The sequence below is a fragment of the Dipodomys spectabilis genome, unplaced genomic scaffold (assembly GCF_019054845.1).
Source record: "Dipodomys spectabilis isolate Male_0828 unplaced genomic scaffold, ASM1905484v1 ptg000095l, whole genome shotgun sequence".
Taxonomy (NCBI): Eukaryota; Metazoa; Chordata; class Mammalia; order Rodentia; family Heteromyidae; genus Dipodomys; species Dipodomys spectabilis.
Window position 1 is genome coordinate 27671625 of NW_024870772.1, and position 16106 is coordinate 27687730.

The 16106-nt window shown below is 39.4% G+C and overlaps 1 protein-coding gene across 1 annotated transcript in view; it reads right to left on the bottom strand.

Annotated features, from left to right (window-relative positions):
* Positions 1-3643: 3643 nt before the first annotated feature.
* The window catches only part of Sacs (sacsin molecular chaperone), a 50098-nt gene continuing 37635 nt past the window's right edge, over positions 3644-16106 (bottom strand). Inside the window, exon 9 of the mRNA XM_042685596.1 lies at positions 3644-15899. Coding sequence (XP_042541530.1) covers positions 4345-15899 — 11555 coding nt within the window. The 3' untranslated portion in view covers positions 3644-4344. The remainder of the gene's footprint in view (positions 15900-16106) is intronic.

A 16106-nucleotide genomic window follows, 5' to 3' on the forward strand; every position in this document is an offset into this window, starting at 1 on the left:
ACAACCAAGCAAGTATGGAGAATTAAACACTTGAATAAAAAGTTCAAATCCCTTTTTTTCCACTTTTCCTTCCCCAATAGAGTCAGCTTTAAAGATGTTGTAGGGCAAATTCTCCAATGATAAGAACTTTCTCCTTCAATAGAAGAAAACATTTAGATAGGCCATATTTTAACCTGTAAGTGCATTTCACAATTTAAACTGCCGCTGCAGATTAAGAGTCATGTTGCAAATAGGCCTAATTACTGAGGTATAGACTGATAGCTTCTACCATACTGAATGATCATGGACTATTCTTGATCTTGCAGAAATATTTCTTACCAATGAATGAACCAACTAAGAAACAGAGGCTAAGAACTGAGGATCAAAGCTAGCCTAGGCAGGAAAGTTCATAAGACTCATCTCCTGCCATCAAAAAGCCAAAAGTGGAATGAAGCCAAATGAATCTTGTGTCAAGTAGAAAGCAACAGGTCCAAACAGTAGACTGTGAGGCAGGCTAAGTGGAAAGTCTTCTTAAAATATAGTCATGTCAGCTGTCTGTGGAAAGCTGGGGGAATTGTAATTCCACAACACTTGCAACTATAAAAGAGAGATATAGTCAGGTGCAGTGGCTCACGCCTGTAATCCTAACTACTCAGGAAGTGGAGATCTGAGGATTGAGGTTTGAAGCCAATCAGGGCAGGAAAGTTTGTGAGACTCTTAATCTCCAATTAACCACCAAAAAGCCAGAAGTGGAGCTGTGACTCAAGGGTTAAAGCGTGCTAGCCTTGAGAAAAAAAATCTCAAGGACAGAGCCCAGGTCCTGATTTCAAATCCCAGGATCACCCCCTTCTCCCCACCCCCTAAAAAAAGAGATATATTTTAAATTCTAATCTTTTTCAACTAAAATTTAACTCTTATTTCACTTTTGAATATAAATAAACTGGTTTTATAGAGTAAATAAATTACACCAGATTGTAGTTGGACCCAACTTCAAACAGAAAGTGACCACCTCAGAATCTAACACACACAATGCCTACAATATGCTCAGAGTTCGGTTTTGGTTTTTTGTTTGAACGAATGCAATGACACCACATGAAATTATAGACAAATAGGGGGAAAATGGAAGCCTGTCTTAAGAAATTTCATCTGCAAACTTGAGCTCCTACAGTTTCAAGCCTGTGGGCGTGACCGCTAGGCTCTGGACTTCAGCCTGCAATCACAAGGCAATGCTTGACAACAAATCTCTGCTGCTGGTTGTTTGTCTGTGGAACCCAGAATGTGGATCCAAAGATCTAGAAAATGTCAACTGGCATAGGTGGAAGAGTTCCCACCTTTTCCAAAGTCAGATCCACAAACAAAGGACTTCCCATTTTTTTCTTTCTGTTGATCATGATTTTTGTCATTCTTGGGCTCTTAGCCCTTGTGGCTCCCCATCCTGTTGTACTGATGATGTAATATTAACTGGGGCTATTCAAGGGCTTAACAAGTATTTAAAGTGTCTGATTGCAAGATGTTGCCAACCCTGGCAAAATGTTTCACTAAAAATTTGTGTCCTGGAGGTAGAGATATGGCTCAAGTGGCAGGGTATTTGTCTAGCTAGTGCAAGGATCTCAGTACAAAACTCCAATATTGTCCCCCACAAAATTTAGCTTTTTCCTAGTGGCACACACCTGTAATCCCAGCTCCTTGGGAGGCACAGACAGGAAGAACATGGTTTGAGGTTAGCCTGAGCAAAAAAATTAATGAAAAAACAAGATAGGCATGATGGTACATACCTGTAATTTCAGCTGTGTCGAAGGCACAGGTAGGAGGACTGCATTCTGAAGCCTGGCCGGGCAAGACATATTGTTTATCTGGAAGTAACTAAAGCAAAAGAGCTAGCAAATGTGAGGCTCTAAGTCCTAACTTCAGAGCCACTTTTCCATCTGCTCCAAAATAAAGTTTTATGCCATTCACTTCATAAAAATTAGCCTCTGAAACACAACTGGATCCAAGTGTTATATATAAGGGATTGTGAGCCTGTGTTATTTCTGTAAAAGTTTAGAAAAACATAGAATTCCAACTAGATCAACTGTCATCAAGGCCAGATAAAGTTTTCTGTGTAAATTTCAGCTCAGAGACAAGCACTGATGGCTCATGCCTTGTAATCCTAGTTACTTAGGAGGCTGAGATCTGAGGCTCGCAGTTTAAAGCCAGCTTGGGCAGGCAACCCTGTGAGATTCTTATCTTCAAATTAACTACCAAAAAAAAAAAAAAAGGGAAGTAGAGCTGTGGTTCAAGTGGTAGGGTACTAGTCTTGAGCAAAAAAGCTCAGAGACAGTACCTAGGCCTTCAATTAAGCCCTAGGACCAGTAGCACCCCCTGCAAAAAAAAAAAAAAATAACATTGAAGGGTAATTATATTCTGAGCGCTAAACTTGAGCATCAATTTGGCACTTTTAAAATAAAGCTGAAGAGTCATTTTCATAGCCCCAAAAGAGGGACCTCAGACTCATCTGCTCAGCTCAGGGGAGTGGGGAAGGTGAAGAGGCGTCCCCTCCCTACCCGTCCGGTAGGGAAGGAGCCTTGTGCCATGTAAGGAAGATTTCCTCAATTAGAGCCTCTGTGAATTAGCCCCAGACATGCAGTGACTATCCCAAGGAAAAGAAACCAATGCAGCTGAAGTTCACTAACTTTATTCCCTAAAAAGGTAAAAAAAAAAAATCACTGAATTCCATCAATGAATAGCTAATGAGCCTAATATATACCATATACTTTAGGTTAAATTAATCATGAATAAGAAACCTAACATTCCAGCATAAAAACATAAGACAAAGCTTGATTTCCAATGAACTGTTTCTCAAGAAATACCAGTTGCCATGATTTTATATGTACATTCTGTTTATTAAAACCCTGGCACTTAATATAGAAGCAGAAATAATTACAGTATTTCATATCCAGAAGCAATACAGTTGTGAAGGCTCAAACATTCCTTGTTTCCAATAAAAGTAAAAAAAATGTTTTAACATGTTCTATAAGCCCTTAATTGCATAATTTATACTTAGCATCATTTACAGCCAGTACATGTAACATAAACTAGTTATCATTTCCTTCCTACAAAAGAAATATGTTAAATGTGTCCAGATACCTGAGCATGATAAAAACTAAATGTCAGCTCTGAATCATTCTCGGGGGGAAAATACAACTACCTATTATAAACTAATGGCCATCACCTCAATGATCTTCACAAGTGTTTAATGCTTTTAAAGTAAAATGAAATGTCATACTAAAGACAAAAAAAAATCTTTTTTAACAGCAGCACCTTTAGACAAGAAAAGATTGCATCCTGTTCAGCCACATTATAAATCATGACATTTGTGAAAAATAAGTACAAATAGGTACACACAAACACAAAAGCACTGTTCTCAGCAATGATAAATGTCTTGTGGGTAAGCAGTCTGTAGAAATGGCATAAACATCTGGTGATGACCACCATGTGTTGTCTTTTTAAATGGGAAGCCTGTAAACATACATGTAAAAACCAGTTAAAATAAAAATGTAGCCAGCTGGTGGCTCATGCCTGTAATCCTAGCTACTCAGGAGGCTGAGATCTGAGGATCACAGTTCCAAGCCAGCTTGGGGAATAAAAGCCCACGAGACTCTTATTTCTAACCAGCAAAAAGCCAGAAATGGAGTTGTGGCTCAAGTGGTAGGACACCAGCCTTGAGCAAGAAAGCTAAGCAAAAGCTCAAGGCCTACCCCAGTTCCGGCATTAAAAAAAAAAAGATGTAAAGTGCACTCAGTGCACCCTCAGGACTGTCTTCATACTGGTAATCAAGTAATAGGATTAAAATACTGTACCATTTTTAAATGCACTAAGTATTCAAGATGAACAATTACAACAAATTCATCAGGTCCAGCTGATGAGAAAATAATGCATCCAAGAGGATCTGATTTGAAACAAAAAAAGCTCCAAAGACCTACCTGACTCCCCTGTTCACTCAAACCAATACAAACCAATAACACACAGTGTTTCATTTGCTCCTTCAAAAACACCATGGATAGAACATAAAATTCATTCCATCTTAAGCAGACATCTAGCAAACTGCTAAGCTTTGGTTGGGTAAAGTGCAGTTCAGTAGTGTGCATCTTCATCATTCAAACACAGCTAGCAATGTTACAGCTCACTACCATCTTCAAGAGAATTTTCTTTGAGCTTCCTACAGGGACACAAAGTCACATCAACTCCACAATTCTTTTACAACATTCTGCAATGTGCTTCACAATTCCTAGGCAATGAAGCTTAATGGAGTACAGCAAATTCCTATTTGTGCTACAACACATTCAAGATCTGGCTCTGCTATTTTAAAGTTTTCTTTAAGTACTTTCACACTTTTTGTTGTATGAAATTTTCAAGTTTGATTATGATACAGGCAGTGCATTCCATCACCCTCATGGCAACCTCAGAAGTGAACCTGTCATTTGGGATCTGTGGGAAAGGGAGTAAATCCGGGTATCTGGTTTTTAAACTGTCTACGCCGTAAGCTTCCAATGTGTGCACATCATTTGTCAGTCCTTCAAGTTGCTGACTGTATTCCTCTATTTTCTGTGCAAGCGCAGTTGGCTTTACATCCTTGTCAGACTTGCCTCTCACAGCATAGTCGGCTGCGATCAAAGCCAACTTGGTAGAAAGATAGCATTTAAAGCACACCCATTCATTGGCATTCTTGTGAAGGTCATTTCTGGCAGCTGAAAAATTTGCTCTGGCCTGTCTCAACCACCTCCGTGCTTCCACTGGATTACCAACAGACTTGAAAGTAGGAGGAACAAAGAATCGCTGGGAGTAAGTCTGTCCAGATGATGGAGGGCACTTTTCTTTGTTTTGTTGTTGTCTTTCAGATTTGTGGCTTGTGGCTTCTTGATTCCATGAAGTATAAAACCTCTGAAAGGAGTACTTGTCTGACTGAAATCGAGACGCTGAGGTTGAAAATGTTCTCCTAGAGGCTCTGTCAGCATTCTGATCTAGAAAGGCTTGTTTTTCTAACCTGTTGATCTCATTCTGCAAATGTTTAAAGACTTCATTAGCAATGTCATGATTCTCTGGATTTTTGTCAGGGTGCCACTTCAAATATAACCGTCTAATTATCTTTTTCCGTTCTGATTCTGGAAGTTTCCAGGCTTGTTCCACCACCGATGTTACTTCTTTTAAGATCTCTGGTAAAGAATTTACCTTGAGCTTTTTGGGGGAATGATGCTTTGAGGATGAAGTCTTGTGGCTCTCTCTGCCAGGGAAAAGTGGGGGAATGCTTCTCAGTCCAGGGGTAAGGAATTCTGTGGGGCTGGTTGGTGTCGAAGGGGCACTGTCTCTGTTCTGGGAGCTTTCATCAGGCCTGGAGAACTTATACAGATCGAGAGAGCTGACTATTTTATATTCACTATAACCAATGTCGATCTGATATATCTTCCCTAGAAAGCTAGAATTGTCAGAGTCTTCTCTCTCAACTTCTTGCACAATAATTGCATATGTGTATGTTGGCTGGTATGATCCATAGATGTCACCACCTTCCGCATCCACCAGGTATCCAACATACTCTCCTGGATAAAAAACATTCATTGGATCCATAAGCAGAGTATAGTGAATTTCAGCAGGTATTGGCGTGCCAGGCATGGGAAGTTCCAGCTTTGATGGCTCTGATGAGTCGTATTTTACCCCTAAACTGTCTAGCTTTTCACTGATCCTGTAAATATCATTGCATCCCAGCATAGCAATTAAATAGGAAGTGTCGGAAATCAAGTTGTCAGTGGCTGATTTCAGGGTCATTGCTAAGGCTAACAGGAAATTAATGTCTTTACTGTCTGAATGTTGAATGTATAGGAGGATAACAGCATTGCCAAACCTTTTCAGAAAAGCAAATGTTTCGCTTCTGCTGTGGGGAATGGGATTAAAACCTTTAACTCTTAATGTTGTCTGAAGCTTTTCAAAACAGGATACCTTTAATCCTTCTCTAAGGGCTTTGCAAAGTCTTATGGCTTTTTCTTCATTGGCCAGGAAAGCATTATCATTCTCATGCTTCATGATCCTAATCAGTCCTGTGATGAACTGTTCTGAGGAGAGGAGCAGCTGAAGTCTCCCCTGAAGGGAGCACAATGCTCCAAACTGACAGATTTTGGGGGTCTCTTCATCCAACTGCTCTTCAAGTATACTGCTCAACAGACGAGGCCTGAGCTTTTGAGGAAAGAGCATTATCAGCTTCGTATGAAATCCATGGTCTTTCCCTAAGTAGCACTGGCTGAGGTCAACAAGCATTTGCACACCAATATTCCCCTGGATTCTACTTTTGTAATGTGGTGCATCATCAAACACTAAGATGCTAGATTTAACCAGCCTACCATCCTGACTTGGAAGGTAGAGCACGAGGTCACGGGCATTCTCAAGATCACCCCTTACCTTGACTGAGTCATTCTGCAGACTCTTGAACAGACCAGAAACCACTCTCTTGACTGTACGCATTTCATTAGGATCCAACTGTTTCCCTTCAGAGTTCTTGAATATGCGGCTTAACACTTCAACATACTGCTTAGTTGAAATTATGTCTTCAGTACCTAAGAGTTTGAACAGCTGATGAAATGTGCCAAGCTCTAAAGGCAGCTTGTACAGATAAGGCTTAAAATCTGATTCATATTCCAGATTTATCACCACCTCCTCAGGCTTCAGAAGTTTCCAACCTTCTTCTACCATCACAAAGGCCACACCTCGAAGCTGGAACCGGAACTCCCTTTTTTCTGCACTGAGAAATTCATATATGCTCCGCAGGACTTTTGCTCTCGTTTTTACCATTTCTTCATCCAAAGTTGTTATGTTACAGATGTTTCTACAGTTATTAATGACTTTATCCAGTGGGGGATCCAGGTTAACATTAAGCATATTCAAAACTTGTTCAAGCTGTTCCTGTGGACCCAGGTCACTGCCTTCCTGTTCTTTGATACTCAAGGGTGTGGCTTTCTCTGGAAGAATAGGGCAGGATGTCCACAGGAGCTGGAGCACATCACACTGTTTAAATTTTGGATTTACTTGTGCTCCATTGAACTTGATGAGAGGGAGTGTTCCATTCACCTCTTGGTATTGAGGATGAAATCTGATGTACTCAGCAGGGGCCCGCTCGGGACATAAGAATGGTATCAAGGACAGTTCTTTCAGAAAATTTCCAGACAATAGATCCATTCGTTCTTGGAATATGTGATGGAGAAGGATGTCAACTGTATTTTGCAATGTTTCTTTAGACCAGTTTTCTGTATTAGCTCTCACACTGATTTCCTTAGCAAACTGCAACAACTGTTGCTGAGAAAGTATATATTTTAGTCCAATATTTCTTAAGAACTCTATCCAGGATGTCATAAATGCAACTTGATTCTTAGGCTTTATAAGTTGTTCCAATTTTTTAAAGAAGTCCTTAGGAATAAACAATTTTTCAGGAAGCATAACTTCAAACACCCTCACACTTCGGTCATAGAAATGCTTCGCCTGCTTTAGCCGACTGTTGGCATCGTGAATAATCAGTAAACTTTCTAGTTTTTCAAACAGTTGTTCCTTAATCTCTGACAATTCCTCAATGCTTGATAATCTACTCTTAAGATAGATCAAGTGCTCTAATTTTGCATCATAAGAGAGGTTTTCAATTTTTGGTAAGAGGTGTTTCAAATATACCTCAAGATCATCCATAGGCACACAACCAAGCACCTCATACAGTTCCTTTAAATGTGTTTTTTCTTCAAGAAATGCAGATGATGATGACTGTGTCCATTTGTCCACTTCAGTTGAAGGGATACTTTTTGTCAGTACATAGCATGTCCCAAATTTGGCAATGCTCATATAGCGCCCACTGATAGATTTGTAACATGGAAGTGACTTTAAAATTTTTATGTCGTCTTGGGACATCAAGTGACTCAAATTGCAGTTGAAATACATAAGAAGGGCTTCAAAGTCACTTTCCACCAGCTTTTCAGCTCTAAAGGTTGAAGTCTGCACCATGTAATGTACAGCTTTCAATATGCTGGTGGGGCTCTCTATGTTGGCCGTGTGACATGACAACAGAGGAACAAACACACTGTCTTTGGAGCAGATTTTGTTCAAAGCAAGCTGAATGCAGCCAGCTTTCATTAGCGCATGAAAAACTTTATCACTCTGGGCATTGGGAAAAACTGCAATGTGCATAAGGCTTAAAGGAAGCAGAACATCCCCTTCAGGAACCACAAGGTGATTGGCTGAAACAGTAAACTTTGTTCCTGGGAGCAGGGCCCAGTCCTTGAGAGTCTCAACCACAATGTCAAACGTTGGCTTTGTTTCTTCCTGATCTTCTTTCATACTTACAGACTCACTGATAAAATGCCATGCATTCTTAAGCCAAGATTCACTTGCAAAATTGTCCTTCCATTTTGTACAACTCTTGGTCTTATATTCACGAGGCAACACAGAAGATAGCAAGTCAGCAAAGCTGGAAATGTCAAATACTTTCGCCACTTTACCACTCAATAAAATAGTACTGTATTTCAAATATAACGTGTTCATAAACAAGTCTTTGCGGGATGGAATCAATTCGTGGTAGGTTGTTAGAAATTTGGGTCGTTTGGCATCAAAAGTCTGTAAAACACTGTCCAATGTGATGAGAAGAGGCAGTCCCTCAACTTCAAACTCATTTTCTTCTGCGTCTTTGAAACAATAGTCAACTAGAAGTTTTAAACTATGAAAAAGCTTGAGGTTAGTCTGCTGAAGACGACAAGGGAGTTTCCCAATATGGCAGTTAGTATCAGGAGAGGAGAATGTCATTAAAAAGGATCTAACATCAGCAGGAGTTACATAACTAACAGGAATGTCTGCATCTATAAGGCAGTGGTAAAGATTAGCAGTTTCGTCACAGTTATAAACTAAGTTGAAGCCAATCTCCAAAAGCAGGTGTTTCAGTCTGTAGACATTCTCTGCTACTGTCTTACGAGTTGTGATATTATAATCTGCATTTTTAAGGTGCTGCAATTCATCCTGTAGCAAATTGTCAAAAAATGGTCTGGTTTTATTTAGAGTCGACATATTAATCCAAGTAATTATGACTGCAGAGTGTAAATCAGAACCATCAATATTTGGAGCCCGAACAACAGGCAAAAGACGCTTCATGTCTTCATGAATACAACTATACAGTGCTTTCACTAAGCAATATAAATCTGGCTGCAGATCAAGCCTGTTAACTGGGAAAAAGGAAAGAAACTTCTTTAAAGTATCCTTTACAACATGAATAGGTGTGTTCTGTAAAACTGATAATGTTGGGTCAGAACCAGGGAAGTACCGCTTTTTTAACTGGATTAGTAATTCAACATATGCTGGCGCTATTAATGCTGTCATCAAGCTGTTGTTCCAGTCACTTCGAACTCCAACTCCATTATCATCACGCCACAGGTTTCTTCTGGCTGAATCAAGGGCAAAGTGGCCATTTACATGAAATGGCAACCCTGTCTCCAAAGAAAGGGGCAAAAAGCAGAAGGCTCTGTGGGGCTTTTTATAGTTGTGAGTAATGCAGGCAGCTACTCCACCACGTGGAAAGAGAGTGATATCTTGGTTCTTGTGAGCTGATATAACACTTTTGGATACTTTGTCAATACTTGAAAATCCTGATCTATTGCAAATTAGCCATGTGGTCAGATTTCCTTCAGAGTCCTCAGTGTCCATAGTGTAAGTTATCTGTTGAACTGGTATGTCTTTGAGTTGCCTTTTTTTAGAAACACTGTCAATTACAGATGCATGAAATTGCTTCCTCTTCAATCTGTCTCCATCTGTAATCTTGCCCTTTACTGAATAAAGCACATTTAGACCACCTGTAGTCTTGTCTATTTCACAAATGGAAATTTTCTCCATGTGATTAAGAAACATTAGGAGTTCTGCCCCATCTGAGCGCAGTTTATCCAAAAGATTCTGGACCATTCTGTCTGATGATGGAACAGAGGAAATCTCTGACACTTTTGCCATTTCTGCATTGCGAAGAGGAAATCTAAACATTGTACAATTATCCAGTTTAAAGTGATTTCCCAAGTAAAGATCAAGAACATCTGAGAACTGGGTCCTAAAGTCAGCATCCAAATCTCTAAACATGCGTCCAGGGCTAACAGATGTTGCTCCTGGTGCATATCTGGCGTGAGGATCAAAGATACAAAGAATGTCATTGCCAGAAATAAAAGAAGGACAGTCTGTAATATGATACACAGAATTGAATCCTATGCCATATTGTCCAGTTTTGCAAGGATTCCCTTCTTTGGTACCCTTTCCAAGATTCTGAATTCCTCTCACATCATCTTCTGTAAAAGGCTGGTTGTTGTACACACAAAGGGCTGGCCCTTGCAATGGAGCCCACTTATCATCAAAGATTCTATCAACTGGATGCTGACGAGGATCAAACACAAAGCAGATTTCTGTGGCCTTCGCGTCGTCTGCATTTTGCAGAAGCTCTTTCAGCATTTCCTTTTCTGAAGGATAGGCATTGAGGATGCTCTTAATTCTGCTGGTCAATTTCTCTTTCTGTCCAAATTCTGTGCCTAGTGTTGTAAAACAGATATTGGATGCATACCTTTCTAATGCTTTATGTCTCTTTGGTACTGCTCCTAGTTTTACAGCTACTTCCCTGGGTATATCAGCATGACAATATTTTACAGTGCTATCCTTCACTTTTATCCAGGGACAATCATTGTAACATAGTGATTTGGCAGGGAGAAGCATAAGATTAGTATCTGGCAATAATATTTTGCCATAGTTTTTCTCACAAAATTCTTGTTTCTTTTCTCTAATGAGACTCCATATTCCTTCACTGATTATTCGTCGGCAAAGCTGAAAATTCTCTTCTGTTATTTGTTTTTGTCCTCTTTCTTGATCAATTGATTCTAAAACAAGGGCAAAGTCCTCAACAGTAAATGATTGTCTCACACCCACACTTTCAAACAGTTCACGGAAATTGTTTTTATACTTGTTAGGTAATTGGTAAAGGTATGGTGCTGCATCAAAATTCAAATGAAAAGAAACTTTTCCTGAGTCAACATAGGCATTCTCAACCAGGATGAAACTAAAGGGTTTTAACTTCTCAACAACTGCTGTCTTCATTACTTCATTTTGTGTCATTGCTTCATGAAGATATTTATAGCAAGCATTGGTGATATTCTCCTGGTACAATGTAATTCCATCATCCACAGACTTTGCAACTTGTTTCAACTGGTTTATAACCAGATCAACTGTTGGCTTCTTTAGTAATCCCAAAAACTCCTTAACAGCCAGTGACACTGAACCACAACCTCTGAAGGAATGGGAGTTTTCATTGAGAATCGGTTGCAAAAGACAAACTATATCTTGATGTTCAGCTATATAAAGGTCAGTTGCTGCAAACATGGTTTCAGGCTTAAAACTGTTACCTTTCCATTCCAGAGAGAATCCTGCTGGCTTTGTTAGAAATGGAAGAAAGGGGATTGTTTGGTATCTTGCAGCAAAGTCCTTTGCTCTAGGATCCCTTATTTTTAGTTTCTCATCAATAAGACTTAATAGGATACTACTTCTGAGACAAGCAGCAACATGGTCGCTTTTATTAATTTCAGCAACTGACTCTGCACGTTCTAGCATATCATCCCATAAAATATCATCTTTTGCCATACCTAATTGAACTAGCTTAATTAAAATAATAGGATTCAGGTAGTCCTGAGCAGAACCATAAGGAAACCGTCCATCTTTAGTGTCAAATAACTTTGCAACTCGTCCCTCAGGGTGGATCAGTCTTGATGGTAAAACCAAAGGATGCCCCTCCAAGGAGCAAGGAATACATGGAGTAACTCGAAGAATTCCAGAGAACTCATCAAGTTTTTCATTTAAAACATAGTTCATTAAAGGATCTCTAAGTTCTGCTTCAATTTCTTGAATATTTGGAAAAAACACTTCTGAAAAAAACTGTTTCTCTGAAAATGTATTTTCAAGCAATATCTGTTTGCACCCAGCCTCTTCAAACCCTAGTTTCACAGAAGAAGGAAGTTCAACGGCACAAAGGTTTTTAGAGCCAGTCTTCTTAAGATATTTCAGAAATATCTTGAAGGCTGCTGGGCCAACATCTTTCCTTTTAAGTATAGAATCATCTAGAAATCTCACATTTTTCATGGAAACCCATGTGGATCCATCAGAGAAAACTTTGGTCAAATCCTTCCCTTTTCCATGAGCTATATCTTCATAAAATCCTTGACAAATCACAGAGAAATCATCATGAACTAAATCAGGGTCAGGCCAGGCAGTATAGTAGGTATAATCAGTTAGCTCCCCTGCAATGGCCAGGTCCCGCAAGACACTGAGTGCCTGCAGATAAGCTTTCACAATAACGTGTCTCATGAAGGTGGTATTCCATCGTCCTTTTGTATCAGTCTTCCAGATTTCTTTTCTATTGGAAGTAACAGCAAAGCATCCATTGATGTGAACTGGCAGCCCTGTTTTTATTCGTAAAGGTAAGTAGCAGAACACCTCTCCAATGTGTGGTTTCACAGTCCACTTCTGGTCCTGGATTTCAGACAGCAGAACCCCTATAGCCCCACAAGGAACCAGCCCCAGTCTTCTTCCACTTTCACTCAGAGAAAATTTAAGTGCCTCTCCTGTATCCATACAGGTGCAAATAAGCCATGTGGTAGAATCTACAGTTTTCTGTGGCAATTCATCCGATGGCTTTTTTGATTGGCTAGACTTAGCCATTTCAAAGAGAGCAGCTGGGTCGTCATCTGGACCTCTGAACAGTGGTGACTGTAAATCAGCAATCCTTCTGAACACATGGTGAAATTCCTCTACTGTGATCTGAAGGATACAAGACGACTTGGGTGCATCGGTGGGAAGTTTTTTATTACTGTTGCTACAAGTCTTCATGAGCTTGGCAGCTTCTTTTAATACACTCAAAGAAGGGACACTCAAAGCTTTGGAGGAGCAGGATTTTTTCTTAATTATTATTGTATCTTGTGCTAAGCTGGGATTGGTTTCCTCAATCTTCAAGTACTTCAAATACATCGAGTTAACACTCTGAGTGAAAATGATAAGCCTGTGTCCACAGAGACTAAACTCATCCACAAGGGAGTAAATATCTGCTGTATTGTAGCAGGTACTGCTAACCTCACTCACTTTTGCTTCCTGTTGGGTTCTAAAGGACAGTCGGAAAAGAGTTCCATTGTAGCTATAAGGTGTTTCTACAGTCAAAGGTAATTGACAGCCAAATACATCAATAAATGGCTTGAACTGATTAGGAAATTTCCTAAGCCTTTTCTGTTGCTTACTCCAGTTAATCTTGATCCCAGGATTAGATTTATCTTTAATGTGCTTACTGATATGGTTTATGTTCGGGTCAAACATTATCATGAATTCTCGGCTCATGATGATGGGAATGTCAGTGATGTGGTACACAGAATTAAACCCAAGACCAAACTTTCCAACTTTATCCACTTCACTTCTTTTTAACGATTCTCCTAGCCTGGTTATATTCACAAAATCTGAATCTGAGAACTCTGAATTATTGAATGACCACAAAGCAGGTCCATGGCAAGCTGCCATCCCTGGGTCTAGAAGATTCTCTCTTATGTCCATGTTTCTTCTCATATCAATCATAAAACTGCATTCTGTTGCATTTGCATCATCAGCATTTTGAAGGAGCTCTTTAAAAATATCTGATACAGAAGGATATTCTTCCAGAATGTTCTTAATTCTTACAGTAAGTGGTTCTCTTTGTCCGGACTGTTCAAATCCCATGTTTTCAGGATTGATCAATCTTGTGCTGAGGCAAGGTACTTTCAGCCATTCTGCAGTTTTCATGGGTATGTCCTCATGCACCAAAATGATAGGTTCCACAGAATCTTCAAGCAAGTCATTGAGGTCATCAACTTTGATGTCACAATAACAGCATTCATGAATTGGCTTCATGATAAGTTTAGTAGGATTTTTGCTGTGATGTATAGGAACTGGTGTATTGGGGCTTGCTGGAATTTGATTGCTATACAGCCATCTGACAATATTCAACATGAGATGAAGATTTTGTTTGCTTTCTTGTTCACTGAGATCTTGATCACTTTTGAGATACACCTTCTGAATGACCATGGAAATATGATCTGATGTCAATTCTTCTATTGAGCCACATGCCTTAAACAGCTGGTGAAATTTTGCCATGGTTTTAGGCACGTTATGTAAATAAGGCTGAAGGTCCAGGTCATGGATTGGTTTTATCACAGCTTGGGCAAGAGGACAAAATTTTTTACCAGTCCAAACCCATGGAAATTTTAAGGCCTGAAAAGAATCTTTCCCTTCATTCAAATGATCATGCATGAATCCGTAAATTTCAAGCAAAATATGTTGGAATTGATAGTAGTCTTCATCACTAAAGGTTTTTGAAGTATACCAGTCAACAACAGTTTTAAAGTGTTTTAAGACAGCACCAATGCTAGGCTTGGTGAAGATCCCTAATGTTTTTTCCAAGTTTACACTGATACTCTCAACAAGAGGAAGTGATGAGCCAACTAAGATTGCATGGGCCACATCGCACATATCTGGAGGTGCGCAAAGATCACAGAGATCTCCTTTCCAGACTAAAGACCCTGGATAATTTGGAGGCCTGTCCTTGCAGGCGGGGACCCATTTTATTTTCTTCAGTGTCACTTTTCCTTCAGAAGACTGCAAGAGTGAATGATTCTTATTTAAAACCAATAAAAGTGTTTTGGCTTTCTTCAGCACATCTTGATTTGCACAAGAACTGGTCTGTAAAGCTTCGATTTTTTTTGCCACTTGCATGACATCTTTCTCTTTGAGATTAGACTCGTTTTTTAAACCAATCTGTCTCAAAGAGTGCAGGATATCTGGTGAGGTAAAGTCTGCAGGTGGAAAGCAGGTTTCTTCTTCTTTGTAAAAGAGATCCTTTAGGACTTCTATATCAGGATCAAAGAGTTCATTAGCTGATACCATCCGTTCTTGTGAAGTTGGAATGAATTTTAATGGCATTAACCAATCAAGTACATTTGGATTCTCATTTTTAAGAGAAGCTAGGTTCTCAAGGATCCATAACATAAGGTGTGTTACCTCTTCATGTGAATAAAATGCACTCTCGATATCTTTTAAAGCAAGTTTTAAACAGCTAGTCGTCTTTAGTTTCTCAATTTTTAACATGTTTGCCAAGCGAAAAGTGGCTTCATCACTACTGTCTATTACTGAAATTGAAAGCCGTAGCTCCGGTGGAAGTTTGGCAGTATGGTGTAAGACTTTGCAACCTTTCAGTTTGGTGTAAGAAGAAATTCCCTGATCAGATGAGTGGTTAATTCGCTTGAATATGGTCAATTCTTGAATTATTCTTTTCTCCTTTTCACCGCTATCTGTTAAGCTAGCCAAGAACTTCCTCAAAGCATCTTTGTGTGTTGGAAGTAGTGAAGCAATTTGATTACACAATTTCTGCAATGGTATCTTTTCCATTATCTGTAAAACAGCACTTGGTAACGGTGAGTGGACATACTTTTTAATGAGTGGGTGCTGTATAGAGGCATCTAATTTTTTCAAGACAATTCCTCCAAGTTTTTGCACAATGTCTGCTAAAAATTCTGGAAGCTGTGCTTCAGTTTCATCATCTAAAATGACTACTGATGGGACTCTGAGTCTAAGGAGCTCCACACATGTCTGATCTTCATCTAGTGTAGTTCTGGGGATAAGAGGCATCTCATCAAATAGTGTCAAATCCTCTGAAAAATGAATATAGAGATTCTTCCAAACCATCTTAAGCCATGAAACAGGTGGATGATGCTTCTCTTCATTGACTGGATACCACTGAACAACCAAGTCTCTGCCAGGCCAGAATGCATTCATTACTTCTTTAATAAGACGTGCAAATCTCTCTGGATTGAGAAGCTGCAGTTGAGTACATGGTCTTCCTGTAAACAATACACAAAAATGTGATGAATATATAATTTCACTGTAATAATCCTCTATTCTCACAGACACTACAATACTACAAAGCTATCTTCAAATTTTTAAATAGATATTTTATTCATCCATTCAGGTTTTTGTTTGGGGCAGTACTGAGATTTGAACCCTGAGCCTGTGCTTGCTAGGCTAGTGCTCTACCCTTTGAGCCATCC